General features: G+C 37.0%; 1 protein-coding gene across 7 annotated transcripts in view; it reads right to left on the bottom strand.

The window, feature by feature from the left end:
• LOC127969435 (microtubule-associated protein tau) overlaps positions 1-24,134 on the bottom strand; it is a 31,542-nt gene extending 7,408 nt beyond the window's left edge. For 3 of the 7 annotated variants that reach the window (XM_052571373.1, XM_052571375.1, XM_052571379.1), the window contains exons 1-9: positions 24,044-24,134; positions 12,981-13,187; positions 7,642-7,719; positions 7,169-7,237; positions 6,401-6,421; positions 2,459-2,493; positions 2,191-2,319; positions 567-642; positions 189-448 (exon numbers count right to left, since the gene is read on the bottom strand). In XM_052571373.1, coding sequence (XP_052427333.1) covers positions 189-448; positions 567-642; positions 2,191-2,319; positions 2,459-2,493; positions 6,401-6,421; positions 7,169-7,237; positions 7,642-7,719; positions 12,981-13,167 — 855 coding nt within the window. In that variant the 5' untranslated portion in view covers positions 13,168-13,187; positions 24,044-24,134. Of the gene's footprint in view, positions 1-188; positions 449-566; positions 643-2,190; positions 2,320-2,458; positions 2,494-4,098; positions 5,203-6,400; positions 6,422-7,168; positions 7,238-7,641; positions 7,720-12,980; positions 13,188-24,043 lie in introns of those variants that run through there. The other 4 variants (XM_052571376.1, XM_052571377.1, XM_052571378.1 and 1 more) reach the window with 4 other exon arrangements.
• Between the last annotated feature and the right edge of the window lie 2,461 nt (positions 24,135-26,595).

Genomic DNA, 26,595 nt, shown 5'->3' with positions numbered 1-26,595 from the left:
GAATTGCACAGCCAATCCAATTATACTTGTTGCCATTTATATATACATATATATATACATATAAATTTTAGATATTTTTAAAAGTGCACAAATGTTTCACATACTTCAACATAAAAATGTGATTTTAACTGGATCTCAAACATAACTGCAAAGAGAACATTCAAGTGAATCAACTCGAGATGAATTACCCTGCCGCCTCCAGGCTGGTGCTTCAAGTTGTCAGTGGAGCCGATTTTGGATCGTACGTTCTTCAGATCAGGGAGGGGGGCAGCGGCCGACAGTGATGTGGGCGAGCGGTTCTTTGGAGATTTAGGAGTCGAGCGAATCACTGCGACCTTCTTGATTTCATTTCCTGTGGTTGGAGGCTTGCCACCCGCAGCCTTGCTGGCAGGGGACTTGGGAGTGCCGGGGCTGCTGTGCCCGCTGGTCTCCGGGGTCTTAGGAGAGTCTGGGAAACAGTATCGGGTTATGTACATGGCAATAATCTCATAATCAAATCTTCCATTCATCAAAAATATATACAAGATAGATTCCTAGAAACTCCTTTGTGAAAGAAACTCAATTACCTTTTCCATTTTTGGCAGCTGCAGTCATGGCAGGAATCTTTGTTCCGGCAGCATGAGGTCTACTGCTACTAGGAGCCTGGAGATACACAGATATAATATAGAGGAAAAGCAACAGAAATACATTAATAATTATATATTATATTAAATTATAGATTTAAAAAACTGCTAATGAATTTCTTTTTGTCACAAGGATTGGTGTACAATTAAAACTTCAAAAGAAAAATTCAAATCTCTTTTAGAACTAGATTTTATTTTTATACCCTTGACTAAGTTCTTTGAAAATAATAAAAATACTAATAATATTTTGAAAACTATGATAACACAGTGAATTAAATATTCAATATTTTAATATTTGTGTAAAACTAGTTGATATCCAATTTACACACATTATCACCTCTGTATTAACCAACAATTTTTAGTTAGTGTAAATTTAGTTTACCAAGAAGAAAACTTGAAAGAGCTTGAAATAAGTTAAAGAAGAAAAGAGATAATTATCAATTTTGACAATATATTACCAATGCTTTAATATTCTCAAATTATGCAAAAGCTGTAAAATATAATTTAAGGAGCCAAATGCTATACTTGCCTAAACAAGACAAAGAAGTTTGCTATTTTTATTACAAACTTTTTTCTTTTTTTTATCACTGAATGACACTGTTAGCATATTAAAATGGCAATTCTCTAGCAAGACCTGTACACCCACTGTTGAATATTACTGGACAAAAGCACTCATATTTTAAGAAGCATTCATAAAACAAATTAGGAAAATTAATTATTGGCCTAATAGCATGTTTGTCTGCTCAAACATACAGTTTTCTAAAAGCACAATCAATAATCATGAACCCATCCACCGGAAGCACGTAACAGAGCTGCAGCTGAAGTTATGCAGTACAACCGTTCTATTCATGTTGACTATTTTCAGCCGTCAGTGTTGATGCTGTATCCTAAATCAAAGTTAACATCAAAGATGTGTGAATAAGTTGGTCAGTTAGTTGGAAGAGAGAAAAAGTTGCCATTCACCACAACAGACAGTGGACAGGCTGCCAGCAAAACAGATGCAAAGTTAAAGGAATACTCCACCCCAAAATGAATTTTTTTTTATAAATCACTTACTCCCATGTCGTTCCAAACCCATAAAAGCTTTGTTCATCTTCGGAACACAATTTAGATATTTTGGATGAAAACCGGGAGGCTTGTGACTGTCCCATAGACTGCCAGGTAAGTTACTCTGTCAAGGTCCAGAAAAGTATGAAAAGCATCGTCAGAATTGTTCATCTGCCGTTAGTAGTTCAACCGTTACGTTATGACGCGATGAGAATACTTTTTGTATGCAAACAAAAAGAAAGTTTTTTTCATTTTTCGCAGTCTCCTCTGTGTCACTCCACATCACTCAAACTGCCTTAGCTCTTCTTTGTCAGCCGCGCCACAAGGATGCGCTGTTTTCTTTCAAAGGGATTGTTGAATTAAGTCGTTACTTTTGTTCCGAAGATGAACAAAGCTTTTACGGGTTTGGAACGACATGGTGAGTAATGACAAAATTTTCATTTTGGGGTGGAGTATCCCTTTAAAGCACTCTTCATAGAAGCAACAGGTCACGGGGTCCGACACCAGCAGCTGTACTCACTCTTGTCCTGGTTTCTTTGGGCCAAGAACTGGAGGAAGACACTAAGGGAGATCTACTAGAGGATGTCTTTTTGGGGATGGAGGAAGGTGTTTTATGGAATGAAGGTCTGACTTTACTGTTTTTAGGGGTCTTTATATAAAGAGCAGAACAGTAGATGAAAACTCCATGTAGTACAGATAGCGAAAGAAAGAAAAATAAAAGGCAGAAAATACTATAATGTAAATGGAAGAGAACAGAAAGAATATGCCAAATCGCTATAAGCACTCACCCTCTTCTCAGTATCACCATTGGTCTTGGACTGAGCTGTGAAGGACCAAAAAATGCACCAATATGAATACAATCAATACATCAGAAATAGCATGTGAACAAATGTGTTGCTAAAGCTAGTGAGCTGCCCAACCATTACTAGATCACTACTAAACCTCACAAGGGACTAATCTGTAACACTAGAGATTCAAAATCAATTTCAATGCGGTTTGATGTTAACATTGCTAATAAGACGACACAAATACAAAGCACATACTGGATTAAATAGTTTGTTACTGAATCAAATGTTTTTCGTTTATTCTCTAACCTGGCCTGCCATCTTGGATTTTCCCTTTCCTTTTCCATGAAGGATATAAATAATGTTACTTCAGAATTAGAAAGCCTACTTAAAATGTTTACGCCTTAAACAGAATTAGAAAGCCTACTTAAAATGTTTTAGCCTTTTTCTGCAAGCGTCTGAAAAAATGAGCGATTGTGACACTGCAAGGGGATCTCATTATGTTATCACCCCTTAATCTGTACATTTCCACCCTCGGCGCCATCATTTTTATTACACAAGCGACAAAGATGTACAATTCTAATGTCCTGGCGAAAGTTTGAGCAAAATATGCTAACTGTTCTGTCGTTGGCTGCACAGACGAGCACAGAACACTATTTAGAGTCCCAGCCTCAGATTACAGACAGACAACAGAGCAATGGATTTATTGATTCATTTACTGTATATAACACTTCTTCCACACAGATCTAAAATAAACTTGATTTATTTCCCAGCTGTTTTAACTTCACAGACATAACCAACTGTTTTTGTAACTCGTGTGTTTTTAAAGTAAACTTGTGTGTTAATGAGAACTTAGTTTAGTACTCACATGCTGTGACAGCATCTTTCTGTATGTCTGCACTCAGAAAACCGTATATAAGAAGTTTAAACTAATATGGTTTAAAACGCATGATTTTCACCGCAATGAACATGATAATCCTAACCAAAACAGATGTTTTTAGCAGGTATGAGCTGTAATGGTGCAGCTCTATTCTGGAAAAGGGGGCGGAGTGCAGCAGCTCATTTGCATTTAAAGAAACAGGCACAAAAACAGTTTGTTTCTGCTTCCACTCAAAATAGGCATTTTCAAAATAATATAATAAATAATCTGTGGGGTATTTTTAGCTGAACTTCACAGACACATCCTGGGGACACAATAGACTTATATAATATATTTTTAAAAGAGGCATAATATGTTTCCTTTAAGAAACAATTGAGAAAAATAAGCTGTAAATGAAAGTGAGGGGCTCTGTTAAAGCAGCGCTGCACCAGATGGTGTTATGAACACATGCAAGTAACACGTTCATGCACATAGACATGCCAAACTGAATTAATTGAAACATGGCCAGCAAACTTGGATTTCATCAATCGGCACAAAACAGGCTGCAAGACCACTGGAGGGAACAAAAGAATGACAGATTGAGACTGAGTGTAGCAAACAATTGCAGGACAACAGATCGTTCTCCTCAGCACGCTGTTCATTTTGCAGGAAGTTTGTCATAGACAGGAAGTGGTGCATAGCTAAGCAGCTCTGTAAAGAATAGGTGGAGGGAAACCAAGAAAGAGACACTGCATTGGGATTCTGTGAGTTTATCTGGACAGACCTTTGAATTGAGCCACTGGCACCAAGGATTTTCTTGCCGTGGAGACGTTGACACTTTTTGGACAGCCAACTGTGCTTGCAGAGGGAGGAGTGGCTTCTGTCTTTCCGTCATCTTCGGCGGTAACGGTAACGATGTGATCAACTTCTGATAACATAGCATCAGCTTTCTCCTGCACTTCTCCCATTGCTGCCATGTGTTCATGAGAAAGAGTTTGGGAAACACTATGTTCTTTTGTTTCAGAAGGTGCATATTCATCAAGTGTCGCCTGAGCCCTGCAGGCCCATGCAGGAAGCGTTTCTTCTTCAACATTGCTCTCGTTGCCATAAAAAGACAGTTCTTCCTCTTCCTGGAGGGTTTCGCTGTAAGGAGCCGTGGCTTCTACAGTCCTCTCCCTGACGGATGTCAGGTCTTCCAGGGCAGCGCTGCGGACCAGGAAAGTCACAGGTGGCTCGTTCTCCAGAGACAGGCTCCTGGTGCGGTCTGGACTGACTGCTGTCCGCCGATGAAGGGAATGGACCGGTTGTCCAGACCAGCTGCTTCTGAGGAGGTCTTGGTCCTGCTCTAGTATTCTCTGGGGGTCTACACGGTTCCAGTCCGAGTGTTGATCATAACCATCTGATGAAAACCCTGCTGCTAAAGCTGAAAACAAAGCCGCTTTTGCCTGTCACTAATGCACGTCCCCTTCACAGTAGAGGAAAGACAACGGGCATAACAAACTGGTTTGCTGGCCTTTGTTAACATACAAAACAAACAGATGTGATGGAACCCGGACTTCACACTAAACACAGGAATATGAGCTGATAGGTACAACTGAAGGGCAAGATTGCTTGCAAAAAGTGTTTTTTTTTTAATCTGACTTAAACATGTTGTTTTTGTGCCATAAATCCTGAGAAAAAGAAGTACACTTTTGCATACTTTATTTTGTATTTATTGTGGAAATTACATCCGTTAAAATAATATAGTTGTAATGTTAATTTTATGTTATTTACAATTAAATAAAAATGTGACAGTACGTTGAATTATAAGAAAAAAAAATGCACACTCGAGGTGGTGATGCAGCCACGAAGGGTGTGCATTACTTTTCTAATAATTCAATGGAACGGAGTCATTTATTCCGCTAATACTCTCTCTCTCTCTCTCTCTCTCTCTGTGTGTATCTGTCGCTCTCGCTCTCTTTCTAATAACTCAATTAATGATTGCATTAGAATGCTATCAATAGCTAATGCCTCCATTACCAGGTTTAAAATTACATTTGGTACTAGAAAAAGAGGCATTTGATGAAATGTGGAAGAAATAATCCTACTCACAATAGCGATTTAACTACAAAAACCGGATGGATCCCTTTAAATAAATCATTGGATCGTTGTGTGGTAACCGTAGTATAAGCGGAATAATTGACTCTGGACCGCTGAATTATTAGAAAAATAATGCACACCCTGGGTGATGCAGTCATGATGCAGAGCGAAAGCCTGTTGTCAATTATTCCTTACATATTAAATGCAAGTTCTTCTTGACCAACTAAATTAAATATTATTTCATATTTCTACTGTCTTTGAAAAATGGTTACTGAAAAGCATTCATGATAACAACAATATATGCATGTCATGTAAACTGCAACATAAAAAAGTGCAACTTTTTATTGTAATTAATGTAATATTTTACATGTGAGTCAAGATATCAAAATAAGTGTTATCTCTTTTAAGCATGCCAAAAAATGTAAAATGTACTTTTAGTAAGTAGTCTTAAGAAACAATGTCATGAAAATGTGCAGAATTTTTTATTCTTATTATATAAATACAGGTTTTTAAAAAGATACACTTCAAAGATTTCAAGTGCACTTCTTTTCCACAACTATAGCAATTAACAAACAAACACGCCTCCCTTCTGTCATTGGCAGGTTAAAACAGAAACAGCCCTCCCCCCAAACTTCCACCACTGGTTGAACTTAACTGTTTACTTAATAAACACAGCGTTTTTATGTTTGCACTGCGTTTTCACAACCAATGAATGCTTCTATACTATTTAATTCTACACATTTAAGAGAAAAATGATTGCAGCCTGCTCTTTAAAAGCACCTAGCTGCTCCTGATTATTAAAATAAAATTGACATAAGGTATCTTGGTGAATTCACAAAACTAAATAACCAGTACATGATCCAGATCAGTGAGCTGGAGTACTACCAGACAAACATGAAAAAAAAAACAACCAAAAAAAAAAATGACGAGATCATAGCATATTGGCTATTCTACAAAGCATGACACTAATATGGTAGTTGTGAAAGAGAAAAAAAAAAATACTTTACCTGCAGGTGCTGTTCCTCCAGCTTATTAATTATCAGGATATATAGCAAACAGAGAGAAAAACATAAAGGACAACATTAGAGAATAACATAGCATATTATTTCAGCCGCAAAGATGGACTATAAACACTATAACCTAGTATGAAATCACACCATCAACATACTACACTCCATTTCAAAAGCAACAAATACTTGCAATTAAAGCATTGTGACCTGTGAGAGGCTGAGATGCTTTTTGGCACAAAGCATTAATTCCAGACTTGGCATAACCTCACACCTACCCTGGCTAACGCAGCTTGAGCTCTCTGAGGTCTTTGTGACTAATCGCATAGGAACTAATCTGAGAATGGTGCTGGAGTCTCACCCGAGTTTATTTTGATTTAAAAGCCAGAAACCTGTCAGCATGCCTCAGCACAGCAGTGATGTCAAAATCAAACTGTGTGCTTGCAGACATGCATATTACCTTACACTTTACAAATCACCCTGTTGTAAGCATAACATAAAAAGGATTTTGAAGCAAGAAATGGCAATTTAAAACAACTGCTTCCAAGATGGCGTTCTTGTTACCCGTAGGCCTGCTTCAAACAGAAGCAAATGCATCCTGCAGGCTTTAGATATGCAATGAATCAGAAAATAAAAATGCTGTAAAAAAATTAGAAGCATTAGGATGTAAGGCACAAAGGCATCTGCATAAATTAAAGCACAGAAGGGCAGTCAAGCAAAGCATGTCGGTCAAAAGAGGCAGCAGTCGATGGAGCAGAAGATCCATACCACTCGTCATTTCCACTACAGGCTGGCACTGATCCTCTTTCTCTTCCTGTTTTGAATCCCGGGGGCTCTCTATAAAAGAGTCATTTGAACAGTTCACACACCAAGCTACTAAAGAAAGCCCAGGTTTAAAGTCAAAAAGCAAGCCAGAAATGAAAGGTTTAGCTTCACAGCTCAGCTTCAGTGAGACTTTAGTTGGGTTCTGAAAGGAAAGAACTGGATGATAAACTCACACAAGCACTACGACAAAATCAATTCAAAAGGAGAAAAGCATGTTGCAAACAAGCCTGGTCTTGAAACTCTGTATATTTATCAAGGCACAGTTAGAAAAAAGGCAAGCCATTACATAAGTACAAATAAATACTTAAAAAAAAACCTTGTTTAACTTTGTGCTTAATAAAAAAGGCAATTTGAAATGGAAAGGGAAGATGAAATGCATTTGAAAGCATCTTTATTATATGTGCAGCAATGCATACCACATTGCTGTTGCTCAGCAGAGGAGGTGCCTTCAGCATCACTGTGCTCAGCATCCACCTGTTCTTCTGAAAACTCCTCTGTGAGAGAGAACGGTGGTTAAAAAACACATAAGTCACAACTAATGTGGAGTTATCAGATAATCAGTAATCATAGAGACAAGTTTAAAATCTGTTACCTTTTTTCAATTTGACATAATATGCCTCTTAATTGGCAAAAATAACAAGTTTACACAGGTAACAACATTTTAGGTTTTAGTTGGTCCATGAGACCTCAGTATTTCCCTGCAACTGGGTATCTGAACTTGGTTGTAAAAAAAATATATTATTCAGTTCTGTAAGGACACCTGTAAATTTAAAAACGCACTGCTAATTTTACTGTCAAATAAAATATATGGGGAGAAACAGAGGGCATTTGAATGTCCTGGCATAAAAGCAACAACCCCGCAGTGCTGGAAAGTAACTGCTTGTTAAACTAACAAGAAACATTGTTTCTCCAAAAGAAATGTAGCTTTACAAAAAAACATTGGCATTCAAACAGTATAAATCCGAGGTGCGGAAACTTTTACTATGGGTGCTGTGGGCCAAAAGTGAAAACTGTATTATATCCAGCTATTTCATAAAATGTACAGTATAAACATGAAGATATGAAATAGAAATGAAGACGCGGGCCAAATTAAAGGTCACCATGGGTCAGCAGCACTGGCCTGCAGGCCCTGGTTTGGGCTTCTCTGGTTTAAACCTCAAAAAGAGATACTTCAAAAAGTAGACTGCATTAAACACTGAATCATACGCACATCCTCACACGAGGGGCGTTCTGTTTTGCTGAATGTTACTGTTTGAGTCTACTGCATTTTTGTTGGTGTAATCATACCATTCTTATTTTTTTCACAATAGAGTATGCATTAAGAAAGTTGATTTTGATATTATTGAAGCCGACTTCTAAAAGTTAAAACATTTTTTACACAAAACTGAATTAACCGAAAAAAAAAAAATCCAGGATGATAGCTGAAGACAAAGGGATCATATAACACAATAATGGAGTATAGTGCCATTTTATTGCTGCATAACTGGATGACACTGGTGAAAACATCCATGAAATGCTCTGATGACAATTGACTATTATTCAAGTTAGTTTTTTTTTAATGTGCAATACTGTTAATCTATAAAAACAAGCAAAACATGTCATGTAGTTATAGCACAGTACACATAGCAAGGTTGTTTTAAAGAATTGAATAGAAAAGAAATACAAGCCTTTCTGGAAAATCACCTGTAAATTACCACTTCATGTTTGATCAATGTATGAACTTGACCTTTTGCGAGATACTGGTAAATTCGTTAAACCTTTGCTTGTGTGAGAGCAGCTAATGTTTAATAATGTGCTTCTAGAGCCACTACTAGCTTTACTATCTCTAACATACTCACTCTCTGCTGTGTCATTGCAGTATATGTCATTTATTGGTGACACATGCTCTGAGTAGTGTTTCCTCCTTGTGTGTGGCATTACAGGAAGAGCAAAAGGGGAGAAAGTGTGCACTAGTGAAGGCTGTAAACTAGGGAAATATAAACCACGCACTAAAGAATGCAGGGGGTCACAGAGGAAAAAAAGAAGAGTGTTATGGTCCCATTTATGGCATGTGAATACATACAACACAACGGAAGACTCTGTGGCAAGCTGGCACCTTCACAAAAGACTGTCAGTCAATACCAGCACTGTGTTTGTTCCTTTCTTCCATACACATGCTTGGAGTTCAGTGATTGGCTGTGGTTTTAAATAAAAGACTACATTTACAAAACGCTGTGTTCTCAAAAAAAAAAAAAAAAAAAAAAACTAACGAAAAAAGCCGGATTTTCCCAGGACTATATTGCAACATCATTAAATTAAAGGAATAGTTCCCCCAACCCCCCCCACAAAAAATATATATAGTCAGGTCATCTGAGTTTATTCCTGTAAATGAGAGCCCAAACAGCTGATAAAAACATCACAATAATGCACAAGTAGCCTTATCCACAACCCTCCAGACAAAATCAAAACAAATCATGCATTAATGCATTTTCAAAAACAAAAATCGCCATAATCAATAATAATGCTTCCTCCAGTGACCAAGTCCATCCCCTGTTGTCTTCTTACATCAAAATCCACCCACATGTTTGTTTAGACATTAGACATTTTTTCACTGGAGAATATTATGGAAAGAGTTGTGTGAATTACTTGTGGATTATTGTGATGTTTTTGTGATGTCAACTGTTTGGGCTCAAATATTCAGTCTGGTTTCAGGGAGCTACATACTACTGAATCAGCATTGCTGAAGGTTTTAAATGACATCATACTCACTCGGGATGTAGGTTCTGGCTGTATTTTAGTTTTGCTTGATTTGAGTGAAGCATTTGACACTGTAGATCACAATATTCTTTTACACAGACTAGAACATGTAACTGGGCTTCGATGCTCTGTGCTGGAGTGGTTTGCCTTTTATCTCAAAGGTAGAACGTTTTCTGTCAAAGTAGGGAAATGTTTTTCATCCCATGCACCAATATATCACATTGTACCCCAGGGCTCCGTCCTGGGCACTCTTGTTTTTATTATATTTTCTTCCACTTGGTCATATTGTACAGAGACACACTTTTACTGCTTTTATGCCGATGACACTCATCTCTATAATTTCAAAAATAATAATGGTTCTTTGTCCTGTTTGACTGCCTGTTTGACATAAAATGTTGGATGGACATGAACTTCCTACAGTTAAACAATGACAAAACTGAAATTGTTATATTCACCTCACCAGATAGGACCTCTGACATAGTTAATCAGTTTGGTTCTTTATCCTCAAAAGTTCATGACTGTCAAAAATCTTGATATAATTTTTTATTCTAATTAGAGTTTCGATAAGCAGATTACTGCTATTGTTAAAAGTAGTTTCTTTCAGCTAAGATCTATTGCCAAAATCAAGATGAAGCTCTCTAAGAAAGATCTTGAAACCGTTATTCATGCTTTTATTACCTCAAAGTTTAATTATTGCAACTCTTTATACCTGGGTTTGTCTAATTCAACTGTAAATCACCTGCAGATAGTTCAAAACGCAGCAGCCAGGCTTTTGACCGGCACTAAAAAGTGTCAGCACATAACTCCTGTGCTTGCCTCTTTCCACTGGTTACCAGTTAGGTCCCGGGTTGATTTTAAAATTTTGCTTTTTGTTTATAAAGCTTTACATGGCCTTGCCCCTCAGTACATCAGTGATCTTCTTGTCCCATACAATACTTCAAGATCCTTATGTTCTTCCAATCAACTACTTCTCTCTGTTCTTCACTCACATTATAAAACTAAAGGTGACCAGGCCTTCTCAGTGGCTGCTCCCAGACTGTAGAACAGTCTACCTCTCAAAATAAGATCTTCCCCTTCTGTTTCTACTTTTAAATCTTCATTGAAAACTTATCTGTATATTTTATGGTTTAAATGATGGTGTTTATATTTTATGTTTTCAAGTTTTTGATCCAGTGGGTTAATTTTGTTTTACAACCTCTTTACAGCACTTAGGTTGCAACTGTTGTTTTGAAATGTGCTCTTTTAAATTAATCAACTAAACTCTCGTTCTGACGGCACCAATTCACTGCAGAGGATCCATTTGCAAACAAGTGATGTAATTTCCCCAAATCTGTTGATGAAGAAACAATTACATCTACATCTTGGATGGCCTGAAGGTGAGTATAGCAATTTTTTTTTTATTTTGGGGTGAACAATTGCTTTAAGAAACTATAATCTAGTTTTGATTAAACTAATGTACAACGACTGAAGAAATCACAGTAAAGAGTGCCAGATGAGTCCATTTTCATTGTGGTGATTGAGTTACTGAACAAGACAACTGTTTATACTTTTGGTGGAGTAGTGAATGAGGGGGTTTCAATATTGCTCAATGTCCATCGATTGTGCATGCCTTCCTTTGTACCCTGTTGCCTTACATTTTCTGTAACGAAACTGAGAACTTTGTGCTTTTCAAAAGGCTAATGGTCTGCAAAAAAAACCCACACAAAACCGCACACACATGCAGAAGAAAGCAGGGTGTGTAATGGCGTTGAATTAGTACCAGAGAACGTCCTCAGAGGAGGGTGACCCACATGCCTGGATTACAGCGGGACGCAGCTGCAAAGCCTGGATTGAGGGCCCAGTCAAGCATAGCCTTGTGGTTTATGTAAAGGAATTAAAACACAAGGCTGTATCAAAGAGCTGCTGCCACTGCGGTCACATTCATCACTAAAATGTGTATAAAGATCATACGCCCTAGATGGCTTTGATCATTTGATATGTTTAATTTGCTCATGATGGCAGGAAACACACGTAAACGGTAATGTTAATTTATGTTCAGAAGGATAACACATCTGCGTGTATGTCGTATGACTGTGAATTCATGTGCTAATGAAATGATTAATATAATTTTATTATTTAGTAGGCACATGTGCAAATCTTTTCATGATGTATGACACATGTATGATGTAATCAACTTCAACCATTTTGTAAGTTGTTCCAACAAATTTAAGCATAATAACTGAGTGGTGGCCCTGGAACCAACTAATCTTATCTATTTTAATTCAAATTAACAGCTAGACTTTTGCAAAAAAAAAAAATTTAATACTTGAGCTGATATGACTCATACTTAACCTTTCACAACTTCAACGAAAGGCCCATTTTTTTTAGCATAATAGTAACCAAAAAAACTTTAACATAATAGAAACATTGTCAAAACATTGTCAAAAAAAAACAAAAAAAAAACATAAAATACCAAGTTGAGTATTTCTTTGAGTATTTATTGCCCAATTCTCAAAGCTATCAATGCAATTTCATCAAGTTACTATTTTTTTAAAGGATGAAATAAATAAATAAATAAATGCATGTTTGAAAGTTAAAATTCTAAATCTATTAAGAGACAGTTCACCCCAAAATGAAACTTTTGTCATTATTTACTCACCGTTATGTTGTTCCAAACACAAAATAAGATAATCTACAATAAAGGAATTTTGAAGAATCAAACAAATAAAAGTCAATGGGGACCATAAACTGTTTGATTACTAGCACTCAACAAAATACCTTCATTTATGTTCAACATAAAGAAACTTTTGGGTGAAATATCCCTTTAAGTTGTGGTAGAAGGTCCGCTGAATGTGTAAACCATATTCCATACCAGTACGTCCTTCAAAAACAATGAAACCTGTCCTTCAACTACATATACACACACACCCTGTTCACACTGCAAAGCTTGTTTAATAGTTCTGACTAATCGGTATATGTGTGTATTTATTTTGACTGGCTGTGACACAATCAACCTGTTTTCCCATAGAAGCAAGCTCACCTTTCATTGGACAGTCCCCTGGTCTCACGAGCCCCACCGCAATTCCATTCTCCTTATGGAATTGGTTGCCATGGTGATGATCGTTGATGGTCATTCCAGAAAGGGAGGTTGCCATGGTATCACCAGAGTTGTAGTGAGCTGTGTGGCTATTGGGCGAGGAGCTCAATAAATCGTGCTGCTGGTCCATAGCAAGTCCGAATGAGGATACTGAGGGGAGGGGGAGGACAGAGAGTAAAGGTAAGATAGAAAAGAGTGAGATTAGATTAGATTAGATTCAACTTTATTGTCATTATGCAGAGTACAAGTACAGAGCTAATGAAATGCAGTTAGCATCTAACCAGAAGTGCAAGAATATAGTGTTTTATATACATAAAAGTGCAGAGTAAGTAAAGCTATGATATACAGAATGTACAGTGGAGTTGCTATATACAGTATTGAGCAGAGTATATTCAGAATATAAATATGAATGCAATGTAGATATTGTATGTACATTATGAACAGAAGGGTGTAAGAAGAAAAAAAGGAATGAGTTAGTATATTAGCGGTTTGAAAAGCTGATTGTTTTGCTCTGATTCCTTGTGCCAAAATTATGGTGGACAGTAGTGCAATACACAACAAATTTTCCACAACATAATGAAACCACCACAATACAACGGAAGCAAGCCACAACAAAACCAAATTAGCTAAACAACAAAATAAACAACACAATGGAAACAAGCCGCAACACAAAGGAAACAAGTTGTAACCATGGAAACAAGCCACAACGGCAAAGGAAACAAGCTACAACAACAGAAGCAAGCTGTAACCATGGAAACAAGCCACAACACAAAGGAAACAAGCTACAACAACGGAAACAAGCTGTAACCATGGAAACAAGCCACAACGGCAAAGGAAACAAGCTACAACAACAGAAACAAGCTGTAACCAAGGAAACAAGCTGCAACGCAAAGGAAACAAGCTATAACAACGGAAACAACCTACAACACAAAGGAAATGAGCCACAACACAAAGGAAACAAGCAGTAACCATGGAAACAAGCCGCAACACAACAGAAACAAGCCACAACACAAAGGAAACAAGCTGTAACCATGGAAACAAGACACAACGCAAAGGAAACAAGCTGTAACCATGGAAACAAGCCACAACGCAAAAGAAACAAGCTACAACAACGGAAACAAGCTGTAACTATGGAAACAAGCTACAACGCAAAGGAAACAGGCTACAACACAACAAAATTAGCATAACACAACGAAAACAAGCCGCAACACAACGAAAATAGCACAACACAATGGAACAACAGAAATAAGCCGCAACACAAAGGAAGCAAGTTACAACACAACAAAATTAGCACAACAAAACGTAAACAAGTCACAACACAACGAAATTAGTCCTATGTGTTGTGACGATTTTGTTGTGTTGTGCACTACTAGGCCACCGTTCAAAATGGCTTTTCAGTGCTGACAGAATTATTTCAGTTATTTCCGTGAAAAAAATTCAGGTTGAAAATCCACAGTCCATTAGCAGAAACCTCCGAAACAACTGTCAAACCAACCATATGACTTTGGTGAGTCAACAGTAGAGGCGTCCATAAACTTTTCGGAGGACAGCTTGGGTTGAATCAATATCCAATTGGCAGGCTCTGTCTCTTCACACAGGGCTGTCACAAGCTCAATGTAAACAGAGCCAGAGTGCCGGTGTGAACCTGGATATTTATACTGTCAAACATGCCAGTCTAGCTTAAGGTTACTGCCATGCAGCCTAAAATAGTGCAGTCAAGCCAACGTGTCCCTACGCACCTCCTGCAAGCCTTTCTGTAGTCACTTTATTAAACCATTGTATCACACATCATAACACAGTGTACTTGCAAAACTGCTTTGGTATGTAATTTTTTTATAAGATGAAAGATTCACGCCTTATATGACGACAGAATGTAATTAACAATCTAATTGTCAAATTACAGAAAACACCCTTTTTTCCACTGACTGCAATTGTTATTTCTACACGGGACACTCCCACTCTAGAGCTATGAGGTGTCAGAAATCCAAATATTCACTCATTACTACATAATCATTTTGTAATACTATAATCGCTATTCGCTAATATTGAAAATCCATCCCATTAGTGGTACTTGTTATGAGGATATTTAGTTAGCTACCCAGCCTAAAGCAGATTATACATGTTGGATATTTCACAGTCATCCTGATGCGCTATTCAACCTACACACAAACACACACACACACACACACATACTAAACTGTGCCCAGCCCTCCAGACAGCCATTCTGACGTGTGTGCTTGTAGCATTTAGAAATGCTTTTTTTTTTCTAGAACAACATTGTGAAATATTATTACAATTTAAAACAACAGCTTTCTCTTTTAATAGATATATATAGTTTTAAAAATATACTTTTAAATATCCTTTATTACTGTGATGCAAAGCTTTCAGCAGCCATTACTTGGTCTTCAATGTCACATAATTTTTGGAAACAGTTGTGCTGCTTAATATGTTTTTATAACCTGTGATATTTTTTTTTTTTACAAGATTCTTTGATTAATAAAAAGTTCAAAAGAACAGCATTAATTTAAAACAGATTTTTTTCCCGGAACAATTTAAGTCTTTACTATCAGTTTTTCATTAATTTAACATATCCTCACTGAATAAAAGAATGAATTTCTTAAAAGAAAAGACTGCAAGTAAATGATGACGGAACTTTCATTTTTGGGTGAACTATCTATACCTTTATATTTTTAATGAGCTATGTACAGTCAGAAAGTTTCATGCATTATTTAGTTTCATTATCTTAGGTTTCAGAAGTGTCAAGCACTGATGGCAAATTGACCGGAATAAAGAGCAGCATATTATAGTAGATCTACATGATTTAGAGAGGAAATAAGTAAACCTAAGACTGCTGTAGAGCATTACCAGCATCTTCACTGCTACTATACGACTATACAATACACAGCTGTTGATGTAACCCATTAGCATTCATTGAATACTTAACCAACTAGCTCTTCTCTTTCATCTTCTTATGGGTTTTCCTGCTCTGATTTACTAAAAACCACAGCTTAAAGAAAGCTGCATTGGGCAGTGTGAAAAATCTCACCTGTTTTGTGTGCATCTGGCACACAAGCTGTCTGGAGCACAGAATTTGCACAAGATTCAGGATCTTTGTTCTCTCGCCTTTGCTCAAAGCTTACTGTAAACTGGGAATGTGATGACTGCTCAACATTTGTCAGTGTTTACCTTAAACACATCTTCAAATAGAGTAAGTAAACTCTATAGTATAACAAAAAGACTATGACACAGTAGGATCCAAAAGACTTTTGCATTTTTCTAATGTATTCTACTCATTTTACATTATCATCCCAACTGCAGTGAAAAGTTGAACTGACATGACTTACATTTCAGATCATCTTAGTATTTGGTATGCCAAACTTTTGCTTTACCGGTAATTACACCAACAAAGCACGGTTCATGTTCATGCTATCCCATATAATTTGGAAATGGGATTGTCCAAACAACATCTTGTTTTTCAAAGGAAGCAAGAACATCTGGTCATCGGTCACATTGATTATGTGAACTCCTTTGTACAAATTTGCTTATTTAGTAACCTAAATAGTGCATAATCTCAATCTGTTTATTATGCCACAATTTTCCAAATATAAATTAAATTTTTGTATCCCTGATGTTCAACATGAGATTTGGAACACATTGTATGTCCAATGAGTTTGAGTTAAAAGACCTTTTAAAAATGTCCTGACTCCACCTAGTACCATAACACCACATGTCTCCAAGGGCAGTTGAAGAGCACCGTCTAGCCAGGTACTAACATCTGTTGTCTTTTGTGTGTCTGTGCCTCATTCTGAGTGTTAAAGCATTAGAAACATGCACAGTTGGCTCTCTTGTGTGTGTGTGTGTGTGTGTGTGTTCAAGGAACAAGAATGATGTACCTGGCACAGCTCATGGCCCTTCTGCAAACCCACATAAACAGGGTGATTTAGAGGGTGTGTGCAGCTAGAGAAAGCAAAAGGTCAACAAAGATGTTTGCACACCACCTGCTATACTATGCAAAGACATATTCACCACAGAGTAAACACATAAAACCATCCGAAGTGTCAGTAACTGAATGCAGTAATTCAAACGAATATCTTTTTGCAAAGCAGAGGTGAGGGTTAACATGTATAGTTGCCTGGACACAAGATCAGATCGCAGTTGTCTTTCCTTCTTTATAGCCTTTGAGTTGCTAATGGACAACATGTGGCAATAAGTAAGGTGTTCTTAATTTTAAAATGAGGCAATCGGTGGTGTAATACTTAACTAAACTAAAGTAGAGTATACAGTACATACAGTAGTAGTATGGTGATAAGTCAATCTAAATATAGGCCTGGTATCACAAAACTTGGGCCCTATGATTTCCGTGATGCAGAAAATGCGGAAGGAATTGCGGAATCCAGTCATAGTAACAGAATTTACAGTTTAATGCAGAATGTCACGGAATTTGTCTAATTTTTTATGAAGTTATCAAAAGTAGATCATTGCACTTACATCAAATTGTGATATTGACTAATATCTGTAAATATTAAGCCGGAAAAGTCTATCTAAATATGAATCCTGCATGTTCTGCGTGTCTGTGTTTATTGCACACACGGTAGAGCATGTGATGCTCGCGGTGATTTCAGCTTCTGCTGTCTCACTAAATAAGGACGTAAACACATGAAGAGCAGCATCTCCAGAAATGCTCTGAGAGTCACTTCATGAGCATTTTACCGTTTGATTTGAGTACAACTAGCGTCATATCACATACACAGAACTGTAAAGGTATTCACAGTAACCCGTCAAAAAGTCTGGTTTAATTTAAAGAAAAGTATCTGCCAGAAATGTTCAGCAGAATGTCCATAGCCTACTACTACAGCAACTAAAAAGAATAAAACATTATGTTTTTAGAGGTTTATTCACACAACATTTCTTCAGTTTTATTTTTAATAGTAAATCCCCTTAGTTTACCAAAAAAATAAAGTTTGCTTAATTTTCTATAATTAAAAGATAAATTAAATGATTGTTTTATGAAAAAATGTAAAAATGTAAATACTCAACAGAATTTCCAAGGGAAAAAAACATTTCATAAAGGCTATTTTAAGAAGAAATAAAGAATAAACTAAGTTGGGTTTTTTTTGCATTAATATAACTAGAAATTCTTTCATTCATTAATTAGATCGCTCTGTACAAGAAATTGAACAGTATTTATATCATATTTTACCTCTGATTCACACAATGTCTGAACTGTTAGAACTCTCCTGAGCGTGTCCTCTTGTGCGTGTTCTCAGCAGCAGACACGGGCATCTTCTTCTTCTTGCTTTACGGAGAATCGCAGAAGTATTGTTCTTATAAGTCTGCAATCCTCCATAAAGCAAGAAGAAGAATAAGCCTCTTCATGCCCCTGCTTGAAAAAAAAATTGCACAACAGGAAGCCCTCGGGAGAGTTCGGACATTGTGTGAATTAAATGTAACTATTTATACAATATAAATACTGTTCAGTTATTGCACAGACTGATGAGCTGCAGGGTTTAATTTGGTTTTGTTTTATTTTATGTTTTAGCCATGATTCCCATTCACATCCATTGTAAGACTGATAGACTACAATGGTTTGAGCTAAAAATCTTGGTTTGTGTTCTACTGAAGAAACAGTCATCTACATCTTGGATGCCCTGGGGGTAAGCAGATAATCATCAAATTTAATTTTTTTGGTGAACCATCCCTTTTAACTAGACTGTATGCTACTAATAGATGCAGATGAATTCCAACATACACTTCCCTTTAACTGACCGCTGTGAAAGTGATAGTTCAAAAAAACTTGGGAACATTTAATTCTTCTCATGGAGCATCAAGATGGCTCATGAAACGAAACACCCACAGTTACTTTGACAGGATTTCATCAAACTTCTGGGAATTTTGGGCTGTTCTTGTCAGCGTGTGTGGTTCTTGTCATATTGTGGAACTTTTTTTTAATGCTAATTAATCTACTAAACATCTAAAATAGCGATTCATTCTTTTAGTCTTGTTATTGCAAAGATATACATATATGATGATACACTGAGGCAAGGCTGTAACTAGCGTGTTTGCTTCACAGAGCCGTGGTTAACTGAGAAGATGCGCAAATAAACGCTGAAAATGAACGTGGATTTGTGCAGCTTCTCAGTTAACAACGGCTCTGTGTAGTATCAGCTGCTCTATGTGAAATCACGCACCTGATGGAAACTACCGCTGATTAGAAAAAACGGCTTTACTGAAGAGATGCGCATAACGATCGGCCGATCGTGATTGGAGCACCCCTAATATTCAGTATTTGGCTATGTACATCTTACTTCACATTTTTAAAAACTGAAGCAAACTAAAGCAGAGAATTAATGTTTGGTACGTCTGAACAGTACAGCCTTATTTGTTTTAATTGGACATCTTGATTATTTTGACATTGACAATTACTGTCAGATGAGGCAGACCTCCTAAAAATGTAATCTTCATGTCTAAAATAAAATACAATAAATTGTAATGTTAACAATACACAGAGCAGCATCACATCTATCAAATATTAAAGAGGATAAGCTGGTCATTTCTAATTATTTTCTATAATTGTTATGGGCTAAACTGAGGTCCAGTAGACAGTAAAAATGCTCAAATTCTAAAATATATATTTTTTAATCATTGGTGTGTATGTTTGTGTGTGTGTATACCAACTCAACAGGTTTTATTTGTTATGCAACCAGGCAAATCTCTAATCAGCAGATCTGACCATGTCAAAAACTGCTTGTTTGGATTTAGCGATAAATCCATGGATGGCACCAGGAAAAGTCTGAATGTACCTCCTTAGGGTTTATTTGCTTGTTAATCTTGCACTGAAAAACCGTGCTCTCCACTGGCACACACTGGGGTTGTGCTTTAGAATAGCTGAATGTCTGTGATGCTCTCATCACGGATGACTACCCTTGTATCCCTGACCTAAATTTGCTTCACATCGCTTTGAAGCACATTACTCTTCCTCTCTCGGCCCTCGATCCCAACCTCCTTTTGGGCAGGGCCAGTCATGTTCGAATTCAAACACAGTCCCATAACAAGGTCACAAAATGACTCTTCAATATGAAATCCACCAGATCATAATTGCATAAGATCCTAGCAGTCTATGCAGAGCCTGATATTGGATTAGATGTCCAGAGAATACAGACTGTAAATCTGATACCACAAAATGCATTCTGAGTGCTGTGATGACTTAAGCAACTTCTATTATCTCAGTAGCATGTGAAATGATTCTTATGATGAGTCACTCCCTTATAAACTGGGTGTAGAATGATTCCACAGCACTGTGGTGGAAAGACAAATATTCCTTTTAGAAAAGTATGTTCTCTATGTTAAATATGTTATTTGTCTTTTACTGCAGCCCAGCCCATCAAGTAATAAATGTTTTATTATGAAAAAAAAACAATTATTATATTCATATATTTACTAATATTTGGAGAAATATACAAAATACAAAATATATAATCGTCCAGCTCTAATATACATTCTAAATGTGATTATACGCATATTATAAGCATTAACAATGTGCTGATTTAGGATAATAATGTGTATTTTGAACAGCACTATACAAAAAAAAATTGTCTCTGCTTTTGAATTTAGAAATGTATTTTTAAAAAATTATGTAAAATAATCTTCAGATTGAAGTTCACAAAATGCTCTTGTCATGCAGTATAAGACAGATCATCGGGTTCTGCACCAACTTGTGGAATTCATGATGCAGCTTGAGTGCTGCTTTCTTTAAAGTAAAAAGAAGGACAAACCAAATACTGAATTCTGAAATTTTTCAATTCATCTATATACTTATGACTATATGCTATAATTTGGAATAATTTGGAATCATTCAATTACTAATAAAATGCTTCGATCTTCTATTTCGATCTATGTCTCAAGCTTTTGGAGCCCACTTTACATATGCTTCAGTTCATGGCTAACAGCATTCCAGAACAGTCATGCTTAAGTTCTCAGGGCAAAGGACCATGTGGATGCATGTAGACACGGAATTCTGGAATTCTGCTCATCAAGCTTCTGTCAGAGAGGTAATGGCCTAAGTCTCTACAGCTGCAAATTCACCTCAAATTACACAAACAGCTAGGTCTGTGGCAGAAATCCCAATCACATCCTCTCATGACAGTTAGTTTGACGAGACTGGTGTTGCACCAAGCGAAATCCCTCTTTCAGTGTCATGCCAATTAAACCTTCACATGGCTACAGGGCCTTTCGCACCGCTTTAGTTCCAGAACTAAATGTACAGTACTAAGATACTGGGACTATTTTCACTATTCCCAGTACCATTTTAAGGGCTGCATTCACACAGACAGTGTGGACTATGTTTACACAGCGTTTTAAATCATGGTGGGTGAGGGCGTTTTCATGCGAGTTTGGCCAATCAATGTCTCCTTACATCACGGGTAGTACCAGTTGTGCTGGTTAGACCCTGCTCCAGAGTAGAAGCTTATTTGGCCCTGCGTCTCAATGTTCATACTTTCCATCCTAAATAGTATGTGAGATTAGAATAAGTGTGTCCCAAAGCACAGAATGTCGAAAAGAGTATGCCAAAAGTCTACTGATGGTCTACTATTTCAGGTCAATTTTAGAAGTGTGGATCCATGCACACACTAATGCCTAAAATCGGCCACAATCTATTGTGCTTTAGCGAATGATTTAGTCTAGAAATACAAACACAAATAAAACACGTTAAAAAACTACTAACGTGGCAGATGTGCGTGATCGACAGTTAGGTAGAAAGGTTTACAAAAAGGGAGTTACTAATAAACATTTAACCTAGTAAAAAATATTGATTGATTGTTATCCGTGTTATATTTCATCTGCTACAGCTATGTGAACTGTTAAAAATATCCATTTGGTCGTTAACTTTTAAATGCATCATTATGCAGAAAATATAAGCAGAGTTCTTTGCATCAATGAGCTACTTCTTTTCTCTCCAGTAAGGTGGGGAATTGAGATTAAATGTGAAGGATGTTAACTGTGATGAGATGATTGACAGGCCAGTTTACTGTGTGACGTGATAGTATGTCCCAAAGCTTGCCTACTCTTCTACTATACACTCAAAAGTGTGTACTTTTTCTTCACCAAAAGAGTACATACGTTAATGGCGTAGTATAAGTAGGCACACTGAGACCCAGGGTGGTTCTCGAAAAAGGCAGTCCGGTATTAAAATTGCACCCAGTTCCTGTGGTGCGAAAATGCCAAAATTGGGTAGTTCCACAATTAGTTCTGGTACTATGAAAATGTTCCCGCGGTGCGAAAGGCCCTATTATGTCAGAGATTTTATGTCGTTTGTAAGCTTGCCCATATCACTAAACCACAACAATTTGCTCAGATGTTTTCATGCAGCTTAGTGACCATTAAAAATAATAAGCGTGCGCAGCTTATATTTATAATGCTGCAGCTAGCTAAAGTTTATCCTTTTTTTTATTTAAAAAAAAATGATAAACTGAAAAAATTCAAATAATAGAATAGATCATTTTTTTTGATCGTCCCTTTAACACATTCTATTGACTGTAAGGAATATTGCCCATTAAGAGTTTTAATAGAGTAGTAGTAGAGTGGTAGAGTAGCATGTACTTGCAGTGTTACTTATAGAGCAGGTATAGAGAGTATGACAATAAAGTGCAACATTACTTATTTTCAACAGAATGTTCAAAATGCCCAATCAAAATAAAGCGTTGCTGAATGAAAATAAATAAATAAATAAAAATATATATATATAGTCTGGATAACGTTACACCCTTCGAAGAGTCTTGTCAGAGGGGCATGTCTGGTCCTCAACAGTTACTGGGCCCTCGACTGTAATCCAGATTCAGTCACATTAATACAATTTTATACCATCAAACAGCATTCAGCCGCGTGTAATTGCGAAAAAAATGTCATAGAAACCGTCAACTTCAATTACTAAGAAAAAAAGGTGAGGCAACCCAATAACACAACCAGAGAGGCGTGTGCAGGCAATACAAAAAATCCTCAACCCCCATTTTAAATCGGATTACAGTCCACAGGGATGCAATGTAACACAGTGATAATATACCGTAGGTTCGACATCATATGCAGAATAATCCTGGTTACTGAATGAAATTCTGCATCCCCATGATTAGACAACTGTAGCCTAGTGTCGTTGAAGAAAGGCGTTGCATGCCATTATTTGAACACCGAATCAGCATTCGGTCAGCGACGAAGCGTAACCACGATTTGTAATAAAAACGAGTCGTCTATTATTTCAGCGTGATTTCAGACACTGAGACACTGTGATGGCTGAACACAGACGACATGAAGAGCTGGGATCATGGCCGCATCTCTGTTCTTTAGAGATGGAGAGGGAGGAGGTGCGTTCCAACAAAGCATCCTTCAACCAAAATCTATATACAATGAGTTTGAACTCGCAGACATATTCGGATTATTAAGAAGAAACAGCCTAACTTAAATTATTTCTCCATTTTATATGGAAATAGTGGCATTATTCGAATTATTTATGGTCAGTGCAGCAGAAATATTTAGCTAATACTAAAATTACACATTGCACACAACATCTCTCGCAATTTGCGTTCAACTGACAAGAAATAAAGGAAACGTACAGGAATAACGTTTTACGCGTTTAATCTTATAAGAGCAAGACAAGAGGCTACATGGGTATTTGGTGAACAGTCCCATAAATACCGTTACATCTTCGCCTTGTTAATTTTGAATAATTTAGTTACTTAACGTGTTTTTCTTAAGAGACCGGGTATTTCCCACCCCTAATAACCGAGTCGATATTCAAGCATATTCTATATTCAGAGCATTAGTTAATTATCACGTAAGCAGCGCAGGCCCGATTTAACAACATGACATGACCGACGCAGATTTAAAATTGCTACAGGGCACGCATGTTTTACGTTTAATATAAATCTCCTTCGAATGCAGTGCACGAAAACCAGTGGATACACTAATAAATCGCATTTAAACATCCCATACGGCAGCTCTGACAGGTTTTTCCTTACCTGTGCACGGCTCGCTGTTATTGTCTCTCCAGCTGCAGTCGCTCGCTGAGCGCACGAGGAACTGATCGAGAGAGGAGGCGCTAGAGAGACATCACACTCACAATAAACTGCGTTCTTCAGATACAGAGCGAGAAAACAAGCTAAAAAATGTCTGTTTGCTGTAGGTGACTGTATACAGTGGATGGGAATAAGCCGCCTGCAAACCTACACTTTAACCCTACGAATTAATTATTATGTAGCTGCAAAACATCAATCAAAGCGACATTTAATTCAAATAAAGACTGCAAAACATGCTTCGAAGTAAATTACTAAAATAAGACTGTGTGAACTCACACCTAAAAACACTTAGAGACAATTTCTTGGAGACTGAATTCATGCTTGAGCTTTACTTAGAATTAATTCGGTTGCACTTTATTTTGCAAGACATGTACTAGCATGCACTTATAGTGTACTTACAGTGTATTTATCTAAGAAAGTTCTGGTAACACAAGGTTGGGGTAGGGTTAGGTTTAGGGGTAGGTCAAGGGTTAGTACCTAGTTATTAGTTATTGTAATTACTATAATAAGTACATAGTATGTACATGAGGAACAGGACTGTAAAATAAAGTGCTACCACTAATTCTTTGCGGAGTCATATTTGAGTGTCTAAACACCTTTTGCGGCCACTATGTGTCGTATATATTGACCAACCTAGGAGTATTTTCTTGGCTCTTTTCTCATAGCAGTCATGAGACTTGTACTGAAATCAGCTGCTATGTAATCTCCAGGGTGAGCGTGATTTCACCAAGTACAACATGTTCCTGGATCAGCATCCTTGTTGAACCTGGAACAACATATCAATCAACCAATCAGAATTGAGAGATAACTTTTCTGGAAATATCGGTTTTAGGCTTGCAATCAAGGTTAGGTGCTTCTAAAACCTTGTTAATAAGCTATTATTTCCCACTGATTTTATGAATAAGTTATGGGTAGGGTTTGGTTTACGGTCAAGTCTATATTTTTGGACAATAATGTTGATCCAGGATCATGAACAGATGTTGATCCAGGAAAACGTCTTGGCAAAATCACGCTGACCCAATCTCCAGAGATTATTGTACTCTCTAAAGAGCTGTGAGAACGTCTAAGCAAGTAACAGTCTCTTTATCTTCTCACTATTTTCTGGACACGAGCCCAGAGGAACATCTGTTCGGCTAGTTGATTTTCCAGATGGGGATCTGTTTTGACCTGCACTTTCCTGTCTATCAAGTGTTTCTTTATATCCTGATCAGCAAAAGAATTATAGGTCTCTTCCCTTAGCACCTGTTCATAACATGGCAAGTAGGTTTTGAAAGTGGATGCCCCTCTTTTTAAATGCTGGTTTAGTATAAAGTTTAGTATAAAGTGCACGATTTGTGCCAATTTATTGTTGAGAACAAAACATTTAAACAAAAGAATGATAGTAACAATGTGATTTGAGAGAATACAAATATGCAAATACGTAAAATATTTATTGGGATGTATAAAGAGAGGCAGCACTTGCCACCACAAATGAAGAATGGCTCAACTTGTTCAGTTGTCTTCAGCAATTACCACAGGATGTACAATTACAATCAATGTACATGCATGTGCTTTTTAATTAAACATCTCAGAATGCAGCAAATGAAATGGTCAGTGCAACTTTTACCTGGGCATTTTGTGCATCTGACCACAGGTGAAGTAAGCAGTAAACCAGTAGATGGCGAAGTAATGCAGTGTATGCTGAGTTTTCTAGAATATCATGCAATGCTGCTGTATAGATAACATGCAAGAGGGAGGTGCTTATAAAAGCTACATAAAGGGCAATAACAAACTTTACAGTAATATTGTGTGAAAATGTGTGTATTGTGTGTATATGATGTGTTCATTTCAGTACTGAATCATTTTCCTTATTTTGCCAACCATTTGAGATGTAAATCCAGTCTGAGCTCTGAATTAAGCAGGACACTGATCCTAATCCACCCATGAAAAAGGTGACAACAGTGCCTCATAGGTGAAGCATGTTGTTTTTCAAATTTAAAGCGCTTTACAATATTGCTAATGTTTTATACACAAAACAAGAAGCATTAGGACAGCACCTTTTTATATGTTATTTGTTACTCTAATTAATTAAAATAAGAAAAAAAAATCATAATATCTAAAAACAAAACAAAAATACTGTAAAATGGTTAGGTCCGTATATATTTGGACACTGACAATTCTCATAATTTCAGCTCTGTATGCCACCAGAGTAGAATTAAAATGAAACAATCAAGATTAAATTGTTGTGCAGACTAAGTTTGAATTCAAGGGGTTGAACAAAAATATAACAAAAATCTTAGGAATTACAACCATTTTTATACACAGTCCCCACATTTTCAGGCGCTTAAATGTAATTTGACAATTAAATGATCATAAATAAAATGTTGACACCGTTCACATTTCCAATTAAATGCGATCTTTTGTGATCTCCTGTGTGCACGTGAAATGACCCAGAAGTGACCCGCATGCGCAGAGAAGACATCGAGTCCGTTCTGCACCACATACGTAACGCACAG

This window comes from Carassius gibelio, chromosome B12 (genome assembly GCF_023724105.1).
Source record: "Carassius gibelio isolate Cgi1373 ecotype wild population from Czech Republic chromosome B12, carGib1.2-hapl.c, whole genome shotgun sequence".
Classification (NCBI taxonomy): domain Eukaryota; kingdom Metazoa; phylum Chordata; class Actinopteri; order Cypriniformes; family Cyprinidae; genus Carassius; species Carassius gibelio.
This window is presented reverse-complemented; position numbering and strand designations above follow the sequence as displayed.